This window comes from Poromitra crassiceps, assembly GCF_964638095.1.
Source record: "Poromitra crassiceps genome assembly, chromosome: 6".
Taxonomy (NCBI): Eukaryota; Metazoa; Chordata; class Actinopteri; order Beryciformes; family Melamphaidae; genus Poromitra; species Poromitra crassiceps.
This window is the reverse complement of record NC_139627.1, coordinates 61,807,373-61,832,584: the sequence shown is the minus strand read 5'-3', so window position 1 is coordinate 61,832,584 and position 25,212 is coordinate 61,807,373. Positions and strand designations below refer to the sequence as shown.

General features: G+C 43.6%; 3 protein-coding genes across 3 annotated transcripts in view; all 3 read left to right on the top strand.

The window, feature by feature from the left end:
* Window positions 1–7,578, top strand: part of LOC310778923 (WD repeat-containing protein 76-like) — a 12,059-nt gene extending 4,481 nt beyond the window's left edge. Inside the window, exons 3-8 of the mRNA XM_083639397.1 lie at window positions 1,926–2,041; window positions 2,275–2,382; window positions 2,547–2,699; window positions 2,795–2,848; window positions 6,063–6,333; window positions 7,476–7,578. Of these exons, the coding sequence (XP_083495523.1) occupies window positions 1,926–2,041; window positions 2,275–2,382; window positions 2,547–2,699; window positions 2,795–2,848; window positions 6,063–6,318 (687 nt within the window). The 3' untranslated portion in view covers window positions 6,319–6,333; window positions 7,476–7,578. The remainder of the gene's footprint in view (window positions 1–1,925; window positions 2,042–2,274; window positions 2,383–2,546; window positions 2,700–2,794; window positions 2,849–6,062; window positions 6,334–7,475) is intronic.
* Window positions 6,593–17,025, top strand: LOC310778921 (WD repeat-containing protein 76-like). The gene is made up of 8 exons (XM_083639394.1): window positions 6,593–7,638; window positions 8,895–9,005; window positions 11,373–11,488; window positions 11,722–11,829; window positions 11,994–12,146; window positions 12,242–12,295; window positions 15,510–15,780; window positions 16,923–17,025. The coding sequence occupies exons 1-7, from the start codon at window positions 7,507–7,509 to the stop codon at window positions 15,763–15,765; spliced, it is 930 nt and encodes a 309-aa protein (XP_083495520.1). The 5' UTR covers window positions 6,593–7,506; the 3' UTR covers window positions 15,766–15,780; window positions 16,923–17,025.
* On the top strand, window positions 16,090–25,212 carry LOC310778012 (WD repeat-containing protein 76-like; the record flags this gene model as incomplete). Its single annotated transcript, XM_083638331.1, has 7 exons — window positions 16,090–17,085; window positions 18,291–18,452; window positions 20,820–20,935; window positions 21,169–21,276; window positions 21,441–21,593; window positions 21,689–21,742; window positions 24,957–25,212. The coding sequence occupies exons 1-7, from the start codon at window positions 16,954–16,956 to the stop codon at window positions 25,210–25,212; spliced, it is 981 nt and encodes a 326-aa protein (XP_083494457.1). The 5' UTR covers window positions 16,090–16,953.

The following is a 25,212-nucleotide window of genomic DNA, read 5'->3' as shown; positions in this document are numbered from 1 at the left end:
ATGGCTTCCTGATCAGACTAGCAGACCAACATGGCAGAGAGGGGGGGGGGGGGGCCTGCGCACCTGAAATGCCACGGATATAATCTCTAAGCCACTCCCACTTCCTGTTTGATCCTCTGATGCAAAGACGTAAATTGACATATTATAATTAACTCATTGAGTGCCAGCCACTTTTGGAGAACGGACGCTCCCAGTGCCAGAGTTTCAGAGCGTTTTCAGTGATTTCTCGAGGCCCACAGAATATTGTGTGATATTACTATGTAAACACCGAACACGCACAAAGAACAAGGAGACTCTATTGTATCATCAGCAAAAAAAAGTTTATTGATACCATTTTCCGTTCTTTAGTTATGAGCCGGAGAAGATAGGTTGTTTTCAGCGTTTTCAGGCGTTTCAAATTAGAAGCTGAGTTATTCAGCCTTTTGTGAAATGAAGCATTTCAAGCACATTCACTGACTCTAGCTAATATTTTCTGATGTAGTGACGTGGTGTAGTTGTGTGGTGCCCTGCGTGCCCCACCCCCCTCTCCCCCCCCCTCAGCTGCAAACTCCTCCCCACACTAACACACAGCCTCACGCACCCAGCGTCTATTTTCGGAGTGCTCCGTTTTTGTGCGCCGGCTCCCAGCGCGACACGGAAAAGCCAAACCGGACTGCTGAGAATTGTTTGGCTTTTCAGTGTCGGGTGCTGCTTTTCTGGCGGCTAATCGTGTGGAGAAACTATGCAGACAGACAGACAGAGGCAGAGGGGCTCAGTTGTGGGAGCGGATTGACTGCTGTTCGCAGCCAACGTCAGCTGCAGCCAGAGCAATCTATATGGCTCCGCCTGCAGCATGAGCGGTTTCACTTTCATCACGGGGCTTTTTCCTACTGTTTTCCTGACCTTTCTCTAATCTGGAGAGCACTGTCGCCACCTAATGAGTCCGTAAAATAGGTTATACACATCCAATAGCTACAATATTTGTACAGGAGATGCAGGAGGCTTTGATCCACGTCCCACCGTCAAAAAACGCATTTGACGTCGATCGACGTCATTGGCACTCAATGAGTTAAACAAGGGGGTCCCTGACAATCACATGTCAATCACATATCACTCTGTAACAATATATATATACTGTATATATAATGATAATAATAATCATAATTTCAGCCAGTAAGTACAGTTTGAACCAATACCTTTTAACTTGAAGAGCGCGGTGTTATTATTATTTTATTTTTGGGGGGGGCGGGGGTAATGAATTTACATTTTGGGCTCATGATCATTATGAACCCCCCCCCCCCCCCTATATATATTATAATAAGATACAGGCCCCCAGGGCAGAAATACAGTATGGAGAAAAGGGTAGGATTCTAAATGGGTGTTAAACACCTGTGACATCACTTGTTGCTGGACATTCTGCTGGGGCTGACATCACAGGTGTACAGTTCCATTTCAGGAACAGTTTTTACACAAACAAGTCTTGATGCAGCTATGTGTAATTAAAGGAAGGCTTTGCCGATTTTCAACCCACTTTGCATCAGTTTACAATCTCCGTAATATAAGCAGATGGACAGTGTTTACCTTCTCTATATATTCTCTATATATTTTCTGCATTGAGAAATCCTCCCCCGCCTGCTGGCATGGGTCATTAACGCTTGTTAAGGTTTTCAATTCGATTCTCCCTGGATGTGTGCATATAGAAAAAATAAACAATCTGTAGTTGGAACAGCCGCCCTCAAGCACAACATCTGTTAATTTTGCTGAAATATTCTGGACTTACTCATTACTGCTTTGCAACAAACTTATAAATCAGTGGAGATGTTTAAAAAAACATTCCATGTCCTCATTAAGTTGATGTAAAATCGTGCATGAATTGTAAACCCACTCCAGTTTTAAGATATTCCTACTTCACCAGCTGATCTGAATCATTTTCTACTTCCTACCAGGTGTATTCTATTGAAGATGGCCTGAAAACCTTTGACTTCCTGTCACATGACTGTATGACACTAGTTGTCGGGCAATTTGGTGGAGATGTTGCCATTGTGGATAGGCGCACCCCAGGGTAACATACTGCCATCTTCTTCAACTGTTGTATTAATGATTTAAAAAATGCAGCACTTCTCTATTCTTTACCATCTCTCTTCATCATGTTGAATGTCAGTAAGCATGAAGAGTGCTAACCGCCTGCTCTCTTTTTTTATTAATCATAAACAACATTGTCAGAAACATGCATAATGTTTTCCAGACTGGTACAAAGCTGCTTCTAATCTCTTAATGTTTTTAATTTCTCTGCAGCAACTCCCATGAGTCCCTCCACACCCTCTACACCCTCAACCCCAAGAGCCTTCACTGTGTTAGCGTCCATCCACTAAACAAGCAGTACTTTGCAGTGGCCGAGAGCAGGTATGACTCATATCTTTGATTAATTTATATTTTCTCCAGAGCAGTAATCACTTTGATCATTTGTTTTCTAAAGTTGTTAAATTGGATTGCCTGCTTGTAGTCAGTTCAGCTGTAGTCTGTCCAGTCTATAAATAGTCCAAACTAATTTTCCTTCTTCTCTGCAGGCTTGTGAGTATTTACGATAGCCGCTGTCTGAAGAAGACCGAGAGCCAGGCGGTCTGCCAGCTGCACGGCCACTCTTTAAGCATAACCAGTGCTTATTTCTCCCCTAGTACAGGGAACAGAGTGCTCAGCTCCTGTATGGACAACACGATTAGGTGGGGCTGACACAGCTTAAAGCACTTGCACTGCACTACTTGTTTTGGAATTACATCTCTAAATTGAATGTGCATTTTCTTTTATTTTTCCATAGGATATATGACACCTCAGCAATGACCACCACAGCTCCTTTGCTGACTTCCATCGGGTACATCCACTCACTTGAACATAGCCTCTCAGTGTGGGAAAGTCATTATGTTACAGATGTCCCGGCACACACGGTTTAAGAAAAAATATCTTATTATACAAGCAAGGTGATGAACGTTTCGCCTAGAAGGCTTCTAGGCGAAACGTTCATCACCTTGCTTGCCCACAATAAATAAGATATTTTTTCTTAAACCGCGTGTGCCGGGACATCTGTCACCTACTAGTATCCTCCGACCCAGGCACCTGTATACTTTTTATATATCTTTATGGGAGTCGTGCTTGCTAACTGTTTTTCCAAAGTCATTATGTTACCTGATCAGGGGAGGGGAAATCAGGAAAGCTGTCTCAATCTATAGCCCCTTTAACACAGACTGTGAAAGCCGCGTTCGTTGCAGCGTTATGTCTCGCCTCCTGCAGTGTTTCCCCTAGAAAGATTTTCAGGCCTGGAGGGATTTCGAAATGTACCTCGACCGCAACGGTGGGGCCCCTCGCTGGTGACGCTAAACTTTTAGCTAACCTGTTCGCATCTATGTTCGCAATGGCATCCCAAGTATCATCATACTATTATGGGATGCGATGCGAACATTTGTATTATGGGATGAGCGTTTCGCAGGCAACGACACGTTTACATGTTTTGGAACAGCGCCGCACGCTGGCACAATGCTCCTAAAAGCAAAATGCTGATTGTTTTGAATGATTTGGCATCTTCTATTACTGTCAACACCATTATTGCTATATTGTAATTGTAATAATATGCCATAAAGGTATATTTAAATTTTGGGGAGAGCAGAAAAACAAAAAAACAAATTGCAATTATTTTACTGGCCTGGCGGGGGCGCCGCCTGTAGAATGATGCCTCCTGTATAAAAGTCGCAAGAACGGAATGGCGTGTCATTTTGTTACGCCTTTCGTTCCCCCGGTAGAGGTAGTATCAGCGCAGAATCGACGTCTGTCTAAAAGGCTAAGCCGCGGGAAGACGGCAATCTCGGCTCATTCATAAAGAAATGACAGGAGGACTGAGGGAAAACAACCTCCAGATTGAAGTTCTCCGATCAGAAATAAGTTAACCGAAGCATATCTGCAGGCTGTCTCGCCTGTTGTGCGTTCCCTTACGAAAAACAACTAATGTTAGCATTCAGACTGTGCTCCTACTATAGCCCGAGTCACTTGAGCAGGTGTGTGCCTTGCGTTGCCCACTGTGCCTGAGATTCGCTCTGTTCTTCTGAAAGTGACATAACCAGAAGTAGAAACCAAGTGGTCTATAATGACGCCGTCGATAACGTTATTAAAATCAGACTGCAGCTGTTTCACACTTTTTTTCTTCCAGTCAACACGCTTTCAGAACGGACTTAATTAGGCTACTTCACAACATGGGTATATGCTTTATAAAAAAACTGGAACCAAAGGTAAGAAAGCCTTCCGTTACGTGTAGCTTGTAATACATGATGCTGCCTTTGTGATCCATAAAGTCGATCAGACGAATATTGAAAGTTGCTCGTTAAATTCAGGTCGCACTGATTTACCTGTTTATATAAAGGCAAAATAAAATTAAATAAATAGACTCCTCAGACATAATAAGCTTAACGCCCATGGTTCACGCCTAATTTCAATCCGGGAGGGGTGGATGCTATCTAAAGCACACTCCTGTATGGCAGGGCTGCTTGGTTCTGTGTGAAAGTGCAGAGAGGGCCTAATGGCGGATCTTCATCAGTGCCACAGTGATTGATACATTTGAGTTTTGGGTAGTAGAAGGTTTATCTCAGGTCATCATAATACTTATCACTGTTTCTATTTTTATTACAGTTTTATTATAAGCCAGTATCACAGCGACAACAAGCCTTTCCAACTCGGCACTTAAATTACCGTACATAAAAAAAATGTCAAACCAAAATTAACAATTGTGTGTCTTTGGTAGAAATATGCAGAAGAGTAGAGTGCACGCACATCCAAGATTATTTCAACAGGTGCTGGAAAAAATACGCGTATAGAAAAAGAAAAGGAAATCCGCACACTGTTTTTTAAGCTCCCACGGTTAGTTTTTTAATTACAAAAAAGCAACATTTTGACCCTCACGGGTCTTCATCAGGCAGTACAGAGAACAAGCTCTCTGTGCATGGGCATATATATAACCTCACATGGGGTGGTGGTGCCCCAATCAGGTGATGACAGACACCTGTGATCATTACAAAATACATAATTGTTGAAAGAGTAGGTCTTTCCACAAGAATACAACTTTTTTAAAGATAAAATGTCCTTGTGGATTAGCTTATGTGGGGAAAATGTCTAGAGCCCTCCGCACTAGGATTAGCGAGCATTGCAGCAACATCAGATGCGGTGATGAACGTAACCCTGTTGCAGTCCACTTCAAACAAGCAGGACACAGCATCTCCTCACTCCGGTACATGGGGATAGAGAAGGTTGAAAAGCCCCCTAGAGGAGGTGACCACGAACAATGACTTTTACAACGTGTGGCTTTTCACATATATACACTCAACACGTTGGCACCGTATGGCCTCAATGAAGAACTAGACGTCAAGCCATTGCTGTGATGTTTTAACTTTATTATATTCTGTTGTTATATGTATACACCTTGGCCATTGTAGACATGTGCCTGGCTCTTCGGTCATGTGGGTAGCACGTACGACTCTCACCTGGGAGTCCTGGGTTCAAACCCTGCCTGAACCTACCTTGGCCTACCGTACTATACTTTTACATTTCTTTGGTTTCTTATTGGTATAGATAGGGATAATAATATTCACCTGCATGTTTTACTTCTTGTATTTCTTTTGTATCGGGTATTTTAGAATTTGTTTACCTCTGTTATTATATGATCTTTAAAAAAAGTTGTATTCTTGTGGACTCTTTCAACAATTATGTATTTTGTAATGATCACAGGTGTCTGTCGTCACCTGATTGGGGCACCACCACCCCATGTGAGGTTATATATATGCCCATGCACAGAGAGCTTGTTCTCTGTACTGCCTGATGAAGACCCGTTGCTTTTTTGTAATTAAAAAACTCACGTGGGAGCTTAAAAAACAGTGCGGATTTCCTTTTCTTTTTCTTTGGTAGAAAAAACCACATGAAAAGGCAATGCAATTGTTTACATGCCATTACTCCTGCTACAGTGAGTCCAGTCAGATTTTACTAGAAGTGGGTAACACATTCTTCATCAGACTATACTGTATGCTAAGTTGTCTGAAATTTATTTTCAGACATAACCTGAACACAGGCCGATGGCTGACGAAGCTATCAGCAGTGTGGGACCCTAAACAAGAGGACTGCTTTGTGGTGGGAAGCATGGAGCGGCCTCGCCAGGTGCAGGTCTTCCACGAAAGCGGCCAGCTGCAGCACTCCTTCAGAGACGACCACCACCTCAGCACGGTGCTGTCCATCACAGCCTTCCATCCTACAAGGAATGCTTTGCTGGGCGGCAACAACTCAGGACGCCTGCATGTCTTCACCAACTGAGACCAGGACCAAAACGTGCACGAACAACGCCACCATTTATAAATGCCTACATATGTCTATTATGAAGTCCCACAAATTGGATTTGTTTCAGGATAATGTAGACTAGGCTACTAAATCATTGTTTTTAGGGGGCATCCTGTTTCAAATTTGACCAGCAGATGTCCCCAGGTTCACATTTGGTTCAAAGCTTCAGAAAACCTAGTTTCTCCCTTTACTATTTGTCTCACTTTCAGGACTATTTCCAACATCCTGATACTCCAACTGCTCTTTCAAAAATAGACAGCTGTCAATAGCTGCTTGTTTTAGACGTTTTAGCTATCTGCCAGGCTGTTTGCCTTGGGCAACATCGCCATCTTCTGGCTGTTTTGCGTAATGCACCGTATGGCGAAGAATTTAGACTGTTCATTCTTGGAGTCGCAATTGATTGAGTTTTATACTGTTCTCTTAATGGCAGGCCAAACCTTGGAATATTGTCTATATGTTTTTTTTCTTGTTTCTTTTGACTGCTGTTTGCATTTAATACATTAAGCCTTTACTGTACGTCCATCAATTACTGCGACGTGGCCTTTGTAGAAAGCCACCTTACCCAGCGATCTGGCTTGCTTGATTTTCGGCCACAGTTGTTCCCTTGCCTGTCGATCCTCCCAGGTGAAGTCCTGCACGAATGCACAAAAAATAATAAAAAAAAATCCCTGGAGTCATACGCCTTCAACGTGAAGGGCAAGATTAGCGAGGAGGACCAGAGGAAGGTGCGGAGAGGTGCCACCAGGCCATCGCCTGGCTGGATAACAACCAGCTGGCTGATAAAGAACAGTACCAGCACCCGTAGAAAGAGCTGGAGATTGTGTGTTGTACCAGAGAGCAACACCTGCACAGGGCTGCAGAGAGCAGGCGGGAGCCGGCTCACAGTCCCACCGTTGAGGAAGTCGACTAGAGACTTCAGACTATGATAACTACAGTGGCTTCAAACAACTTTACCTCATGACTCCTGTTTGTCACTTTGTGTCCTGACTGTTTATGATGTTTAAGTCTGAATATTTAGACATCTGACATTTGTAAAAAAAAAAAAATGTTGATGCATCGCTGGGCGTTTAAATAGAATTGACTATACAATATATTTTTGTGTGGTCTTTTACAGTTCATCTTTGTGGTTGCAGGTGATGCAGGTATCGCTCTTCCCTTAAGACCATGAGGATAACTGAAGATCAAGTGGCCAAAGTGGTTCAACAACGCATATACTCTGCTGCCTTCCACCCCTGCACTAGCAGTCTGCTCATGGCTGCAGGAGATAAATGGGGGCATGTAGGACTCTGGAACTTGGTGAGTTTCTTTGCTTTGATCATAACCATTTGCTAACACCATCTTTTTAGAATTTGGGAGTTTGGATGTTCTGAATCGTATTCCAGTGACACAAAAAATACATAAATTTGGTTCCTACTTTTGCCAGCCTGTGGATGTCCGCTAAAATGACAAGGAAATGAGTTCCTGAAGTAAAACATCAATGACTGGACACTTAGGGGAAAAGTACAGTGTTACAGTACAACTTGATTGATTTATTATTTACTCTTTAACTCATTGAGTGCCAGCCACTTTTGGAGAACGGACGCTCCCAGTGCCAGAGTTTTCAGAGCGTTTTCAGTGATTTCTCGAGGCCCACAGAATATTGTGTGATATTACTATGTAAACACCGAACACGCAAAAAGAACAAGGAGACTCTATTGTATCATCAGCAAAAAAAAGTTTATTGATACCATTTTCCGTTCTTTAGTTATGAGCCGGAGAAGATAGGTTGTTTTCAGCGTTTTCAGGCATTTCAAATTATAAGCTGAGATATTCAGCCTTTTGTGAAATGCAGCATTTCAAGCACATTCACTGACTCTAGATACGGTAATATTTTCTGATGTAGTGATGTGGTGTAGTTGTGTCCTGCCCTGCGTGCCCCACCCCCCCTCCCCCCCTCCCCCCCCTCAGCTGAAAACTCCTCCCCACACTAGTAACACACAGCCTCGCACCAAGCGTCTAGGAAGCCTGGGAAGCGCCGCCTCCCAGGCAGCGCAACATGGAGAAGCCACACGCGGACTGCAGTGAAAGGTTTGGCTTTTCAGTGTCGCGCTGCTGCTTTTCTAGCGGCTAATCATGTGGAGAAACTATGCTGACAGACAGACAGAGGCAGAAGGACTCAGTTGTGTGCGCGGATTGACTGTGTTCGCACGCACCGTCAGTTGCAGCCAGAACAATCTACATGGCTCTGGACTGCAGCATGAGCGGGTTCTCTTTCATCAAGGCTATTTCAGGCTGTGTATTCCTGACATTTCTGTAATCTGGAGAGCACTGTCGCCACCTAAGGCTTCTGTAAAATAGGTTATAGACCTCCAATAGCTACTATAGTTGTACAGGAGCTGCGGAAGGCTTTGATCGACGTCCCACCGTCAAAAAACGCATTGGACGTCGAAGGACGTCCGTGGCACTCTACGTCACTATTTAATTGGACGTCGAAGGACGTCCATGGCATTCAATGAGTTAAGGGTGGTGATTACGGTGATGATGGCGTGCTGCTTTTTGAGCCCCACTCTCAGCGTCCAGTGAGCTGCATGATGTTCTCCAGGACTCATCCTAGCCACCTGCTGACCCTCAGCTACGATGGATCTCTACGCTGCATGGATGTAGAGAAGGCCCTCTTTGAAGATGTAAATTTTGTTCCATAAAATGTAGTTTTATTGATCACCCCCCCTTCCCCAGTGGCATCTATCTACGAATTTACTATATATATATATATATATATATATATATATATATTGTGACAGATCTGGCTCTCAAAATAGGATCAAGCTCGTGTCTAGTCAGTCCACACCTGCCACAACAACACAGAACGTCTTTGCACAGAAATATCAAACAAGAAGTCACAAAGTGAATGGGAGCAGCTCACCTGCTATCAGCATGGGGCGATGACACCTAGACAGCCCGGCTTGTGTGGACAGCTCAGTCGGTAGTGTGGAGCGGGCCATCAGCAGCTCCCGTTCAGTAGATTGGGGACGCTAATTCAAAATAATATCTCACACACACAGTCACACCCATACACGTGGAAACGGAGGGATCAATAGAGCACTGGGGAACAGGAGCGATACATGGCTTCCTGATCAGACTAGCAGACCAACATGGCAGAGAGGGGGGGGGGGGGGCTGCGCACCTGAAATGCCACGGATATAATCTCTAAGCCACTCCCACTTCCTGTTTGATCCTCTGATGCAAAGACGTAAATTGACATATTATAATTAACTCATTGAGTGCCAGCCACTTTTGGAGAACGGACGCTCCCAGTGCCAGAGTTTCAGAGCGTTTTCAGTGATTTCTCGAGGCCCACAGAATATTGTGTGATATTACTATGTAAACACCGAACACGCACAAAGAACAAGGAGACTCTATTGTATCATCAGCAAAAAAAAGTTTATTGATACCATTTTCCGTTCTTTAGTTATGAGCCGGAGAAGATAGGTTGTTTTCAGCGTTTTCAGGCGTTTCAAATTAGAAGCTGAGTTATTCAGCCTTTTGTGAAATGAAGCATTTCAAGCACATTCACTGACTCTAGCTAATATTTTCTGATGTAGTGACGTGGTGTAGTTGTGTGGTGCCCTGCGTGCCCCACCCCCCTCTCCCCCCCCCTCAGCTGCAAACTCCTCCCCACACTAACACACAGCCTCACGCACCCAGCGTCTATTTTCGGAGTGCTCCGTTTTTGTGCGCCGGCTCCCAGCGCGACACGGAAAAGCCAAACCGGACTGCTGAGAATTGTTTGGCTTTTCAGTGTCGGGTGCTGCTTTTCTGGCGGCTAATCGTGTGGAGAAACTATGCAGACAGACAGACAGAGGCAGAGGGGCTCAGTTGTGGGAGCGGATTGACTGCTGTTCGCAGCCAACGTCAGCTGCAGCCAGAGCAATCTATATGGCTCCGCCTGCAGCATGAGCGGTTTCACTTTCATCACGGGGCTTTTTCCTACTGTTTTCCTGACCTTTCTCTAATCTGGAGAGCACTGTCGCCACCTAATGAGTCCGTAAAATAGGTTATACACATCCAATAGCTACAATATTTGTACAGGAGATGCAGGAGGCTTTGATCCACGTCCCACCGTCAAAAAACGCATTTGACGTCGATCGACGTCATTGGCACTCAATGAGTTAAACAAGGGGGTCCCTGACAATCACATGTCAATCACATATCACTCTGTAACAATATATATATACTGTATATATAATGATAATAATAATCATAATTTCAGCCAGTAAGTACAGTTTGAACCAATACCTTTTAACTTGAAGAGCGCGGTGTTATTATTATTTTATTTTTGGGGGGGGCGGGGGTAATGAATTTACATTTTGGGCTCATGATCATTATGAACCTCCCCCCCCCCCCCCCCCTATATATATTATAATAAGATACAGGCCCCCAGGGCAGAAATACAGTATGGAGAAAAGGGTAGGATTCTAAATGGGTGTTAAACACCTGTGACATCACTTGTTGCTGGACATTCTGCTGGGGCTGACATCACAGGTGTACAGTTCCATTTCAGGAACAGTTTTTACACAAACAAGTCTTGATGCAGCTATGTGTAATTAAAGGAAGGCTTTGCCGATTTTCAACCCACTTTGCATCAGTTTACAATCTCCGTAATATAAGCAGATGGACAGTGTTTACCTTCTCTATATATTCTCTATATATTTTCTGCATTGAGAAATCCTCCCCCGCCTGCTGGCATGGGTCATTAACGCTTGTTAAGGTTTTCAATTCGATTCTCCCTGGATGTGTGCATATAGAAAAAATAAACAATCTGTAGTTGGAACAGCCGCCCTCAAGCACAACATCTGTTAATTTTGCTGAAATATTCTGGACTTACTCATTACTGCTTTGCAACAAACTTATAAATCAGTGGAGATGTTTAAAAAAACATTCCATGTCCTCATTAAGTTGATGTAAAATCGTGCATGAATTGTAAACCCACTCCAGTTTTAAGATATTCCTACTTCACCAGCTGATCTGAATCATTTTCTACTTCCTACCAGGTGTATTCTATTGAAGATGGCCTGAAAACCTTTGACTTCCTGTCACATGACTGTATGACACTAGTTGTCGGGCAATTTGGTGGAGATGTTGCCATTGTGGATAGGCGCACCCCAGGGTAACATACTGCCATCTTCTTCAACTGTTGTATTAATGATTTAAAAAATGCAGCACTTCTCTATTCTTTACCATCTCTCTTCATCATGTTGAATGTCAGTAAGCATGAAGAGTGCTAACCGCCTGCTCTCTTTTTTTATTAATCATAAACAACATTGTCAGAAACATGCATAATGTTTTCCAGACTGGTACAAAGCTGCTTCTAATCTCTTAATGTTTTTAATTTCTCTGCAGCAACTCCCATGAGTCCCTCCACACCCTCTACACCCTCAACCCCAAGAGCCTTCACTGTGTTAGCGTCCATCCACTAAACAAGCAGTACTTTGCAGTGGCCGAGAGCAGGTATGACTCATATCTTTGATTAATTTATATTTTCTCCAGAGCAGTAATCACTTTGATCATTTGTTTTCTAAAGTTGTTAAATTGGATTGCCTGCTTGTAGTCAGTTCAGCTGTAGTCTGTCCAGTCTATAAATAGTCCAAACTAATTTTCCTTCTTCTCTGCAGGCTTGTGAGTATTTACGATAGCCGCTGTCTGAAGAAGACCGAGAGCCAGGCGGTCTGCCAGCTGCACGGCCACTCTTTAAGCATAACCAGTGCTTATTTCTCCCCTAGTACAGGGAACAGAGTGCTCAGCTCCTGTATGGACAACACGATTAGGTGGGGCTGACACAGCTTAAAGCACTTGCACTGCACTACTTGTTTTGGAATTACATCTCTAAATTGAATGTGCATTTTCTTTTCTTTTTCCATAGGATATATGACACCTCAGCAATGACCACCACAGCTCCTTTGCTGACTTCCATCGGGTACATCCACTCACTTGAACATAGCCTCTCAGTGTGGGAAAGTCATTATGTTACAGATGTCCCGGCACACACGGTTTAAGAAAAAATATCTTATTATACAAGCAAGGTGATGAACGTTTCGCCTAGAAGGCTTCTAGGCGAAACGTTCATCACCTTGCTTGCCCACAATAAATAAGATATTTTTTCTTAAACCGCGTGTGCCGGGACATCTGTCACCTACTAGTATCCTCCGACCCAGGCACCTGTATACTTTTTATATATCTTTATGGGAGTCGTGCTTGCTAACTGTTTTTCCAAAGTCATTATGTTACCTGATCAGGGGAGGGGAAATCAGGAAAGCTGTCTCAATCTATAGCCCCTTTAACACAGACTGTGAAAGCCGCGTTCGTTGCAGCGTTATGTCTCGCCTCCTGCAGTGTTTCCCCTAGAAAGATTTTCAGGCCTGGAGGGATTTCGAAATGTACCTCGACCGCAACGGTGGGGCCCCTCGCTGGTGACGCTAAACTTTTAGCTAACCTGTTCGCATCTATGTTCGCAATGGCATCCCAAGTATCATCATACTATTATGGGATGCGATGCGAACATTTGTATTATGGGATGAGCGTTTCGCAGGCAACGACACGTTTACATGTTTTGGAACAGCGCCGCACGCTGGCACAATGCTCCTAAAAGCAAAATGCTGATTGTTTTGAATGATTTGGCATCTTCTATTACTGTCAACACCATTATTGCTATATTGTAATTGTAATAATATGCCATAAAGGTATATTTAAATTTTGGGGAGAGCAGAAAAACAAAAAAACAAATTGCAATTATTTTACTGGCCTGGCGGGGGCGCCGCCTGTAGAATGATGCCTCCTGTATAAAAGTCGCAAGAACGGAATGGCGTGTCATTTTGTTACGCCTTTCGTTCCCCCGGTAGAGGTAGTATCAGCGCAGAATCGACGTCTGTCTAAAAGGCTAAGCCGCGGGAAGACGGCAATCTCGGCTCATTCATAAAGAAATGACAGGAGGACTGAGGGAAAACAACCTCCAGATTGAAGTTCTCCGATCAGAAATAAGTTAACCGAAGCATATCTGCAGGCTGTCTCGCCTGTTGTGCGTTCCCTTACGAAAAACAACTAATGTTAGCATTCAGACTGTGCTCCTACTATAGCCCGAGTCACTTGAGCAGGTGTGTGCCTTGCGTTGCCCACTGTGCCTGAGATTCGCTCTGTTCTTCTGAAAGTGACATAACCAGAAGTAGAAACCAAGTGGTCTATAATGACGCCGTCGATAACGTTATTAAAATCAGACTGCAGCTGTTTCACACTTTTTTTCTTCCAGTCAACACGCTTTCAGAACGGACTTAATTAGGCTACTTCACAACATGGGTATATGCTTTATAAAAAAACTGGAACCAAAGGTAAGAAAGCCTTCCGTTACGTGTAGCTTGTAATACATGATGCTGCCTTTGTGATCCATAAAGTCGATCAGACGAATATTGAAAGTTGCTCGTTAAATTCAGGTCGCACTGATTTACCTGTTTATATAAAGGCAAAATAAAATTAAATAAATAGACTCCTCAGACATAATAAGCTTAACGCCCATGGTTCACGCCTAATTTCAATCCGGGAGGGGTGGATGCTATCTAAAGCACACTCCTGTATGGCAGGGCTGCTTGGTTCTGTGTGAAAGTGCAGAGAGGGCCTAATGGCGGATCTTCATCAGTGCCACAGTGATTGATACATTTGAGTTTTGGGTAGTAGAAGGTTTATCTCAGGTCATCATAATACTTATCACTGTTTCTATTTTTATTACAGTTTTATTATAAGCCAGTATCACAGCGACAACAAGCCTTTCCAACTCGGCACTTAAATTACCGTACATAAAAAAAATGTCAAACCAAAATTAACAATTGTGTGTCTTTGGTAGAAATATGCAGAAGAGTAGAGTGCACGCACATCCAAGATTATTTCAACAGGTGCTGGAAAAAATACGCGTATAGAAAAAGAAAAGGAAATCCGCACACTGTTTTTTAAGCTCCCACGGTTAGTTTTTTAATTACAAAAAAGCAACATTTTGACCCTCACGGGTCTTCATCAGGCAGTACAGAGAACAAGCTCTCTGTGCATGGGCATATATATAACCTCACATGGGGTGGTGGTGCCCCAATCAGGTGATGACAGACACCTGTGATCATTACAAAATACATAATTGTTGAAAGAGTAGGTCTTTCCACAAGAATACAACTTTTTTAAAGATAAAATGTCCTTGTGGATTAGCTTATGTGGGGAAAATGTCTAGAGCCCTCCGCACTAGGATTAGCGAGCATTGCAGCAACATCAGATGCGGTGATGAACGTAACCCTGTTGCAGTCCACTTCAAACAAGCAGGACACAGCATCTCCTCACTCCGGTACATGGGGATAGAGAAGGTTGAAAAGCCCCCTAGAGGAGGTGACCACGAACAATGACTTTTACAACGTGTGGCTTTTCACATATATACACTCAACACGTTGGCACCGTATGGCCTCAATGAAGAACTAGACGTCAAGCCATTGCTGTGATGTTTTAACTTTATTATATTCTGTTGTTATATGTATACACCTTGGCCATTGTAGACATGTGCCTGGCTCTTCGGTCATGTGGGTAGCACGTACGACTCTCACCTGGGAGTCCTGGGTTCAAACCCTGCCTGAACCTACCTTGGCCTACCGTACTATACTTTTACATTTCTTTGGTTTCTTATTGGTATAGATAGGGATAATAATATTCACCTGCATGTTTTACTTCTTGTATTTCTTTTGTATCGGGTATTTTAGAATTTGTTTACCTCTGTTATTATATGATCTTTAAAAAAAGTTGTATTCTTGTGGACTCTTTCAACAATTATGTATTTTGTAATGATCACAGGTGTCTGTCGTCACCTGATTGGGGCACCACCACCCCATGTGAGGTTATATATATGCCCATGCACAGAGAGCTTGTTCTCTGTACTGCCTGATGAAGACCCGTTGCTTTTTTGTAATTAAAAAACTCACGTGGGAGCTTAAAAAACAGTGCGGATTTCCTTTTCTTTTTCTTTGGTAGAAAAAACCACATGAAAAGGCAATGCAATTGTTTACATGCCATTACTCCTGCTACAGTGAGTCCAGTCAGATTTTACTAGAAGTGGGTAACACATTCTTCATCAGACTATACTGTATGCTAAGTTGTCTGAAATTTATTTTCAGACATAACCTGAACACAGGCCGATGGCTGACGAAGCTATCAGCAGTGTGGGACCCTAAACAAGAGGACTGCTTTGTGGTGGGAAGCATGGAGCGGCCTCGCCAGGTGCAGGTCTTCCACGAAAGCGGCCAGCTGCAGCACTCCTTCAGAGACGACCACCACCTCAGCACGGTGCTGTCCATCACAGCCTTCCATCCTACAAGGAATGCTTTGCTGGGCGGCAACAACTCAGGACGCCTGCATGTCTTCACCAACTGAGACCAGGACCAAAACGTGCACGAACAACGCCACCATTTATAAATGCCTACATATGTCTATTATGAAGTCCCACAAATTGGATTTGTTTCAGGATAATGTAGACTAGGCTACTAAATCATTGTTTTTAGGGGGCATCCTGTTTCAAATTTGACCAGCAGATGTCCCCAGGTTCACAATTGGTTCAAAGCTTCAGAAAACCTAGTTTCTCCCTTTACTATTTGTCTCACTTTCAGGACTATTTCCAACATCCTGATACTCCAACTGCTCTTTCAAAAATAGACAGCTGTCAATAGCTGCTTGTTTTAGACGTTTTAGCTATCTGCCAGGCTGTTTGCCTTGGGCAACATCGCCATCTTCTGGCTGTTTTGCGTAATGCACCGTATGGCGAAGAATTTAGACTGTTCATTCTTGGAGTCGCAATTGATTGAGTTTTATACTGTTCTCTTAATGGCAGGCCAAACCTTGGAATATTGTCTATATGTTTTTTTTCTTGTTTCTTTTGACTGCTGTTTGCATTTAATACATTAAGCCTTTACTGTACGTCCATCAATTACTGCGACGTGGCCTTTGTAGAAAGCCACCTTACCCAGCGATCTGGCTTGCTTGATTTTCGGCCACAGTTGTTCCCTTGCCTGTCGATCCTCCCAGGTGAAGTCCTGCACGAATGCACAAAAAATAATAAAAAAAAATCCCTGGAGTCATACGCCTTCAACGTGAAGGGCAAGATTAGCGAGGAGGACCAGAGGAAGGTGCGGAGAGGTGCCACCAGGCCATCGCCTGGCTGGATAACAACCAGCTGGCTGATAAAGAACAGTACCAGCACCCGTAGAAAGAGCTGGAGATTGTGTGTTGTACCAGAGAGCAACACCTGCACAGGGCTGCAGAGAGCAGGCGGGAGCCGGCTCACAGTCCCACCGTTGAGGAAGTCGACTAGAGACTTCAGACTATGATAACTACAGTGGCTTCAAACAACTTTACCTCATGACTCCTGTTTGTCACTTTGTGTCCTGACTGTTTATGATGTTTAAGTCTGAATATTTAGACATCTGACATTTGTAAAAAAAAAAAAATGTTGATGCATCGCTGGGCGTTTAAATAGAATTGACTATACAATATATTTTTGTGTGGTCTTTTACAGTTCATCTTTGTGGTTGCAGGTGATGCAGGTATCGCTCTTCCCTTAAGACCATGAGGATAACTGAAGATCAAGTGGCCAAAGTGGTTCAACAACGCATATACTCTGCTGCCTTCCACCCCTGCACTAGCAGTCTGCTCATGGCTGCAGGAGATAAATGGGGGCATGTAGGACTCTGGAACTTGGTGAGTTTCTTTGCTTTGATCATAACCATTTGCTAACACCATCTTTTTAGAATTTGGGAGTTTGGATGTTCTGAATCGTATTCCAGTGACACAAAAAATACATAAATTTGGTTCCTACTTTTGCCAGCCTGTGGATGTCCGCTAAAATGACAAGGAAATGAGTTCCTGAAGTAAAACATCAATGACTGGACACTTAGGGGAAAAGTACAGTGTTACAGTACAACTTGATTGATTTATTATTTACTCTTTAACTCATTGAGTGCCAGCCACTTTTGGAGAACGGACGCTCCCAGTGCCAGAGTTTTCAGAGCGTTTTCAGTGATTTCTCGAGGCCCACAGAATATTGTGTGATATTACTATGTAAACACCGAACACGCAAAAAGAACAAGGAGACTCTATTGTATCATCAGCAAAAAAAAGTTTATTGATACCATTTTCCGTTCTTTAGTTATGAGCCGGAGAAGATAGGTTGTTTTCAGCGTTTTCAGGCATTTCAAATTATAAGCTGAGATATTCAGCCTTTTGTGAAATGCAGCATTTCAAGCACATTCACTGACTCTAGATACGGTAATATTTTCTGATGTAGTGATGTGGTGTAGTTGTGTCCTGCCCTGCGTGCCCCACCCCCCCTCCCCCCCTCCCCCCCCTCAGCTGAAAACTCCTCCCCACACTAGTAACACACAGCCTCGCACCAAGCGTCTAGGAAGCCTGGGAAGCGCCGCCTCCCAGGCAGCGCAACATGGAGAAGCCACACGCGGACTGCAGTGAAAGGTTTGGCTTTTCAGTGTCGCGCTGCTGCTTTTCTAGCGGCTAATCATGTGGAGAAACTATGCTGACAGACAGACAGAGGCAGAAGGACTCAGTTGTGTGCGCGGATTGACTGTGTTCGCACGCACCGTCAGTTGCAGCCAGAACAATCTACATGGCTCTGGACTGCAGCATGAGCGGGTTCTCTTTCATCAAGGCTATTTCAGGCTGTGTATTCCTGACATTTCTGTAATCTGGAGAGCACTGTCGCCACCTAAGGCTTCTGTAAAATAGGTTATAGACCTCCAATAGCTACTATAGTTGTACAGGAGCTGCGGAAGGCTTTGATCGACGTCCCACCGTCAAAAAACGCATTGGACGTCGAAGGACGTCCGTGGCACTCTACGTCACTATTTAATTGGACGTCGAAGGACGTCCATGGCATTCAATGAGTTAAGGGTGGTGATTACGGTGATGATGGCGTGCTGCTTTTTGAGCCCCACTCTCAGCGTCCAGTGAGCTGCATGATGTTCTCCAGGACTCATCCTAGCCACCTGCTGACCCTCAGCTACGATGGATCTCTACGCTGCATGGATGTAGAGAAGGCCCTCTTTGAAGATGTAAATTTTGTTCCATAAAATGTAGTTTTATTGATCACCCCCCCTTCCCCAGTGGCATCTATCTACGAATTTACTATATATATATATATATATATATATATATATATATTGTGACAGATCTGGCTCTCAAAATAGGATCAAGCTCGTGTCTAGTCAGTCCACACCTGCCACAACAACACAGAACGTCTTTGCACAGAAATATCAAACAAGAAGTCACAAAGTGAATGGGAGCAGCTCACCTGCTATCAGCATGGGGCGATGACACCTAGACAGCCCGGCTTGTGTGGACAGCTCAGTCGGTAGTGTGGAGCGGGCCATCAGCAGCTCCCGTTCAGTAGATTGGGGACGCTAATTCAAAATAATATCTCACACACACAGTCACACCCATACACGTGGAAACGGAGGGATCAATAGAGCACTGGGGAACAGGAGCGATACATGGCTTCCTGATCAGACTAGCAGACCAACATGGCAGAGAGGGGGGGGGGGGGGCCTGCGCACCTGAAATGCCACGGATATAATCTCTAAGCCACTCCCACTTCCTGTTTGATCCTCTGATGCAAAGACGTAAATTGACATATTATAATTAACTCATTGAGTGCCAGCCACTTTTGGAGAACGGACGCTCCCAGTGCCAGAGTTTCAGAGCGTTTTCAGTGATTTCTCGAGGCCCACAGAATATTGTGTGATATTACTATGTAAACACCGAACACGCACAAAGAACAAGGAGACTCTATTGTATCATCAGCAAAAAAAAGTTTATTGATACCATTTTCCGTTCTTTAGTTATGAGCCGGAGAAGATAGGTTGTTTTCAGCGTTTTCAGGCGTTTCAAATTAGAAGCTGAGTTATTCAGCCTTTTGTGAAATGAAGCATTTCAAGCACATTCACTGACTCTAGCTAATATTTTCTGATGTAGTGACGTGGTGTAGTTGTGTGGTGCCCTGCGTGCCCCACCCCCCTCTCCCCCCCCCTCAGCTGCAAACTCCTCCCCACACTAACACACAGCCTCACGCACCCAGCGTCTATTTTCGGAGTGCTCCGTTTTTGTGCGCCGGCTCCCAGCGCGACACGGAAAAGCCAAACCGGACTGCTGAGAATTGTTTGGCTTTTCAGTGTCGGGTGCTGCTTTTCTGGCGGCTAATCGTGTGGAGAAACTATGCAGACAGACAGACAGAGGCAGAGGGGCTCAGTTGTGGGAGCGGATTGACTGCTGTTCGCAGCCAACGTCAGCTGCAGCCAGAGCAATCTATATGGCTCCGCCTGCAGCATGAGCGGTTTCACTTTCATCACGGGGCTTTTTCCTACTGTTTTCCTGACCTTTCTCTAATCTGGAGAGCACTGTCGCCACCTAATGAGTCCGTAAAATAGGTTATACACATCCAATAGCTACAATATTTGTACAGGAGATGCAGGAGGCTTTGATCCACGTCCCACCGTCAAAAAACGCATTTGACGTCGATCGACGTCATTGGCACTCAATGAGTTAAACAAGGGGGTCCCTGACAATCACATGTCAATCACATATCACTCTGTAACAATATATATATACTGTATATATAATGATAATAATAATCATAATTTCAGCCAGTAAGTACAGTTTGAACCAATACCTTTTAACTTGAAGAGCGCGGTGTTATTATTATTTTATTTTTGGGGGGGGCGGGGGTAATGAATTTACATTTTGGGCTCATGATCATTATGAACCTCCCCCCCCCCCCCCCCTATATATATTATAATAAGATACAGGCCCCCAGGGCAGAAATACAGTATGGAGAAAAGGGTAGGATTCTAAATGGGTGTTAAACACCTGTGACATCACTTGTTGCTGGACATTCTGCTGGGGCTGACATCACAGGTGTACAGTTCCATTTCAGGAACAGTTTTTACACAAACAAGTCTTGATGCAGCTATGTGTAATTAAAGGAAGGCTTTGCCGATTTTCAACCCACTTTGCATCAGTTTACAATCTCCGTAATATAAGCAGATGGACAGTGTTTACCTTCTCTATATATTCTCTATATATTTTCTGCATTGAGAAATCCTCCCCCGCCTGCTGGCATGGGTCATTAACGCTTGTTAAGGTTTTCAATTCGATTCTCCCTGGATGTGTGCATATAGAAAAAATAAACAATCTGTAGTTGGAACAGCCGCCCTCAAGCACAACATCTGTTAATTTTGCTGAAATATTCTGGACTTACTCATTACTGCTTTGCAACAAACTTATAAATCAGTGGAGATGTTTAAAAAAACATTCCATGTCCTCATTAAGTTGATGTAAAATCGTGCATGAATTGTAAACCCACTCCAGTTTTAAGATATTCCTACTTCACCAGCTGATCTGAATCATTTTCTACTTCCTACCAGGTGTATTCTATTGAAGATGGCCTGAAAACCTTTGACTTCCTGTCACATGACTGTATGACACTAGTTGTCGGGCAATTTGGTGGAGATGTTGCCATTGTGGATAGGCGCACCCCAGGGTAACATACTGCCATCTTCTTCAACTGTTGTATTAATGATTTAAAAAATGCAGCACTTCTCTATTCTTTACCATCTCTCTTCATCATGTTGAATGTCAGTAAGCATGAAGAGTGCTAACCGCCTGCTCTCTTTTTTTATTAATCATAAACAACATTGTCAGAAACATGCATAATGTTTTCCAGACTGGTACAAAGCTGCTTCTAATCTCTTAATGTTTTTAATTTCTCTGCAGCAACTCCCATGAGTCCCTCCACACCCTCTACACCCTCAACCCCAAGAGCCTTCACTGTGTTAGCGTCCATCCACTAAACAAGCAGTACTTTGCAGTGGCCGAGAGCAGGTATGACTCATATCTTTGATTAATTTATATTTTCTCCAGAGCAGTAATCACTTTGATCATTTGTTTTCTAAAGTTGTTAAATTGGATTGCCTGCTTGTAGTCAGTTCAGCTGTAGTCTGTCCAGTCTATAAATAGTCCAAACTAATTTTCCTTCTTCTCTGCAGGCTTGTGAGTATTTACGATAGCCGCTGTCTGAAGAAGACCGAGAGCCAGGCGGTCTGCCAGCTGCACGGCCACTCTTTAAGCATAACCAGTGCTTATTTCTCCCCTAGTACAGGGAACAGAGTGCTCAGCTCCTGTATGGACAACACGATTAGGTGGGGCTGACACAGCTTAAAGCACTTGCACTGCACTACTTGTTTTGGAATTACATCTCTAAATTGAATGTGCATTTTCTTTTCTTTTTCCATAGGATATATGACACCTCAGCAATGACCACCACAGCTCCTTTGCTGACTTCCATCGGGTACATCCACTCACTTGAACATAGCCTCTCAGTGTGGGAAAGTCATTATGTTACAGATGTCCCGGCACACACGGTTTAAGAAAAAATATCTTATTATACAAGCAAGGTGATGAACGTTTCGCCTAGAAGGCTTCTAGGCGAAACGTTCATCACCTTGCTTGCCCACAATAAATAAGATATTTTTTCTTAAACCGCGTGTGCCGGGACATCTGTCACCTACTAGTATCCTCCGACCCAGGCACCTGTATACTTTTTATATATCTTTATGGGAGTCGTGCTTGCTAACTGTTTTTCCAAAGTCATTATGTTACCTGATCAGGGGAGGGGAAATCAGGAAAGCTGTCTCAATCTATAGCCCCTTTAACACAGACTGTGAAAGCCGCGTTCGTTGCAGCGTTATGTCTCGCCTCCTGCAGTGTTTCCCCTAGAAAGATTTTCAGGCCTGGAGGGATTTCGAAATGTACCTCGACCGCAACGGTGGGGCCCCTCGCTGGTGACGCTAAACTTTTAGCTAACCTGTTCGCATCTATGTTCGCAATGGCATCCCAAGTATCATCATACTATTATGGGATGCGATGCGAACATTTGTATTATGGGATGAGCGTTTCGCAGGCAACGACACGTTTACATGTTTTGGAACAGCGCCGCACGCTGGCACAATGCTCCTAAAAGCAAAATGCTGATTGTTTTGAATGATTTGGCATCTTCTATTACTGTCAACACCATTATTGCTATATTGTAATTGTAATAATATGCCATAAAGGTATATTTAAATTTTGGGGAGAGCAGAAAAACAAAAAAACAAATTGCAATTATTTTACTGGCCTGGCGGGGGCGCCGCCTGTAGAATGATGCCTCCTGTATAAAAGTCGCAAGAACGGAATGGCGTGTCATTTTGTTACGCCTTTCGTTCCCCCGGTAGAGGTAGTATCAGCGCAGAATCGACGTCTGTCTAAAAGGCTAAGCCGCGGGAAGACGGCAATCTCGGCTCATTCATAAAGAAATGACAGGAGGACTGAGGGAAAACAACCTCCAGATTGAAGTTCTCCGATCAGAAATAAGTTAACCGAAGCATATCTGCAGGCTGTCTCGCCTGTTGTGCGTTCCCTTACGAAAAACAACTAATGTTAGCATTCAGACTGTGCTCCTACTATAGCCCGAGTCACTTGAGCAGGTGTGTGCCTTGCGTTGCCCACTGTGCCTGAGATTCGCTCTGTTCTTCTGAAAGTGACATAACCAGAAGTAGAAACCAAGTGGTCTATAATGACGCCGTCGATAACGTTATTAAAATCAGACTGCAGCTGTTTCACACTTTTTTTCTTCCAGTCAACACGCTTTCAGAACGGACTTAATTAGGCTACTTCACAACATGGGTATATGCTTTATAAAAAAACTGGAACCAAAGGTAAGAAAGCCTTCCGTTACGTGTAGCTTGTAATACATGATGCTGCCTTTGTGATCCATAAAGTCGATCAGACGAATATTGAAAGTTGCTCGTTAAATTCAGGTCGCACTGATTTACCTGTTTATATAAAGGCAAAATAAAATTAAATAAATAGACTCCTCAGACATAATAAGCTTAACGCCCATGGTTCACGCCTAATTTCAATCCGGGAGGGGTGGATGCTATCTAAAGCACACTCCTGTATGGCAGGGCTGCTTGGTTCTGTGTGAAAGTGCAGAGAGGGCCTAATGGCGGATCTTCATCAGTGCCACAGTGATTGATACATTTGAGTTTTGGGTAGTAGAAGGTTTATCTCAGGTCATCATAATACTTATCACTGTTTCTATTTTTATTACAGTTTTATTATAAGCCAGTATCACAGCGACAACAAGCCTTTCCAACTCGGCACTTAAATTACCGTACATAAAAAAAATGTCAAACCAAAATTAACAATTGTGTGTCTTTGGTAGAAATATGCAGAAGAGTAGAGTGCACGCACATCCAAGATTATTTCAACAGGTGCTGGAAAAAATACGCGTATAGAAAAAGAAAAGGAAATCCGCACACTGTTTTTTAAGCTCCCACGGTTAGTTTTTTAATTACAAAAAAGCAACATTTTGACCCTCACGGGTCTTCATCAGGCAGTACAGAGAACAAGCTCTCTGTGCATGGGCATATATATAACCTCACATGGGGTGGTGGTGCCCCAATCAGGTGATGACAGACACCTGTGATCATTACAAAATACATAATTGTTGAAAGAGTAGGTCTTTCCACAAGAATACAACTTTTTTAAAGATAAAATGTCCTTGTGGATTAGCTTATGTGGGGAAAATGTCTAGAGCCCTCCGCACTAGGATTAGCGAGCATTGCAGCAACATCAGATGCGGTGATGAACGTAACCCTGTTGCAGTCCACTTCAAACAAGCAGGACACAGCATCTCCTCACTCCGGTACATGGGGATAGAGAAGGTTGAAAAGCCCCCTAGAGGAGGTGACCACGAACAATGACTTTTACAACGTGTGGCTTTTCACATATATACACTCAACACGTTGGCACCGTATGGCCTCAATGAAGAACTAGACGTCAAGCCATTGCTGTGATGTTTTAACTTTATTATATTCTGTTGTTATATGTATACACCTTGGCCATTGTAGACATGTGCCTGGCTCTTCGGTCATGTGGGTAGCACGTACGACTCTCACCTGGGAGTCCTGGGTTCAAACCCTGCCTGAACCTACCTTGGCCTACCGTACTATACTTTTACATTTCTTTGGTTTCTTATTGGTATAGATAGGGATAATAATATTCACCTGCATGTTTTACTTCTTGTATTTCTTTTGTATCGGGTATTTTAGAATTTGTTTACCTCTGTTATTATATGATCTTTAAAAAAAGTTGTATTCTTGTGGACTCTTTCAACAATTATGTATTTTGTAATGATCACAGGTGTCTGTCGTCACCTGATTGGGGCACCACCACCCCATGTGAGGTTATATATATGCCCATGCACAGAGAGCTTGTTCTCTGTACTGCCTGATGAAGACCCGTTGCTTTTTTGTAATTAAAAAACTCACGTGGGAGCTTAAAAAACAGTGCGGATTTCCTTTTCTTTTTCTTTGGTAGAAAAAACCACATGAAAAGGCAATGCAATTGTTTACATGCCATTACTCCTGCTACAGTGAGTCCAGTCAGATTTTACTAGAAGTGGGTAACACATTCTTCATCAGACTATACTGTATGCTAAGTTGTCTGAAATTTATTTTCAGACATAACCTGAACACAGGCCGATGGCTGACGAAGCTATCAGCAGTGTGGGACCCTAAACAAGAGGACTGCTTTGTGGTGGGAAGCATGGAGCGGCCTCGCCAGGTGCAGGTCTTCCACGAAAGCGGCCAGCTGCAGCACTCCTTCAGAGACGACCACCACCTCAGCACGGTGCTGTCCATCACAGCCTTCCATCCTACAAGGAATGCTTTGCTGGGCGGCAACAACTCAGGACGCCTGCATGTCTTCACCAACTGA

Bases quoted from the DNA above. Each gene is read 5' to 3' on its own strand.
- LOC310778921 (XM_083639394.1), top strand. From the start codon at position 7,507: ATGAGGATAACTGAAGATCAAGTGGCCAAAGTGGTTCAACAACGCATA. The intron at 11,830-11,993 runs GTATGACTCATA...TCTTCTCTGCAG, and splicing joins TTTGCAGTGGCCGAGAGCAG to GCTTGTGAGTATTTACGATA. The intron at 12,296-15,509 runs GTACATCCACTC...ATTTATTTTCAG, and splicing joins CCTTTGCTGACTTCCATCGG to ACATAACCTGAACACAGGCC.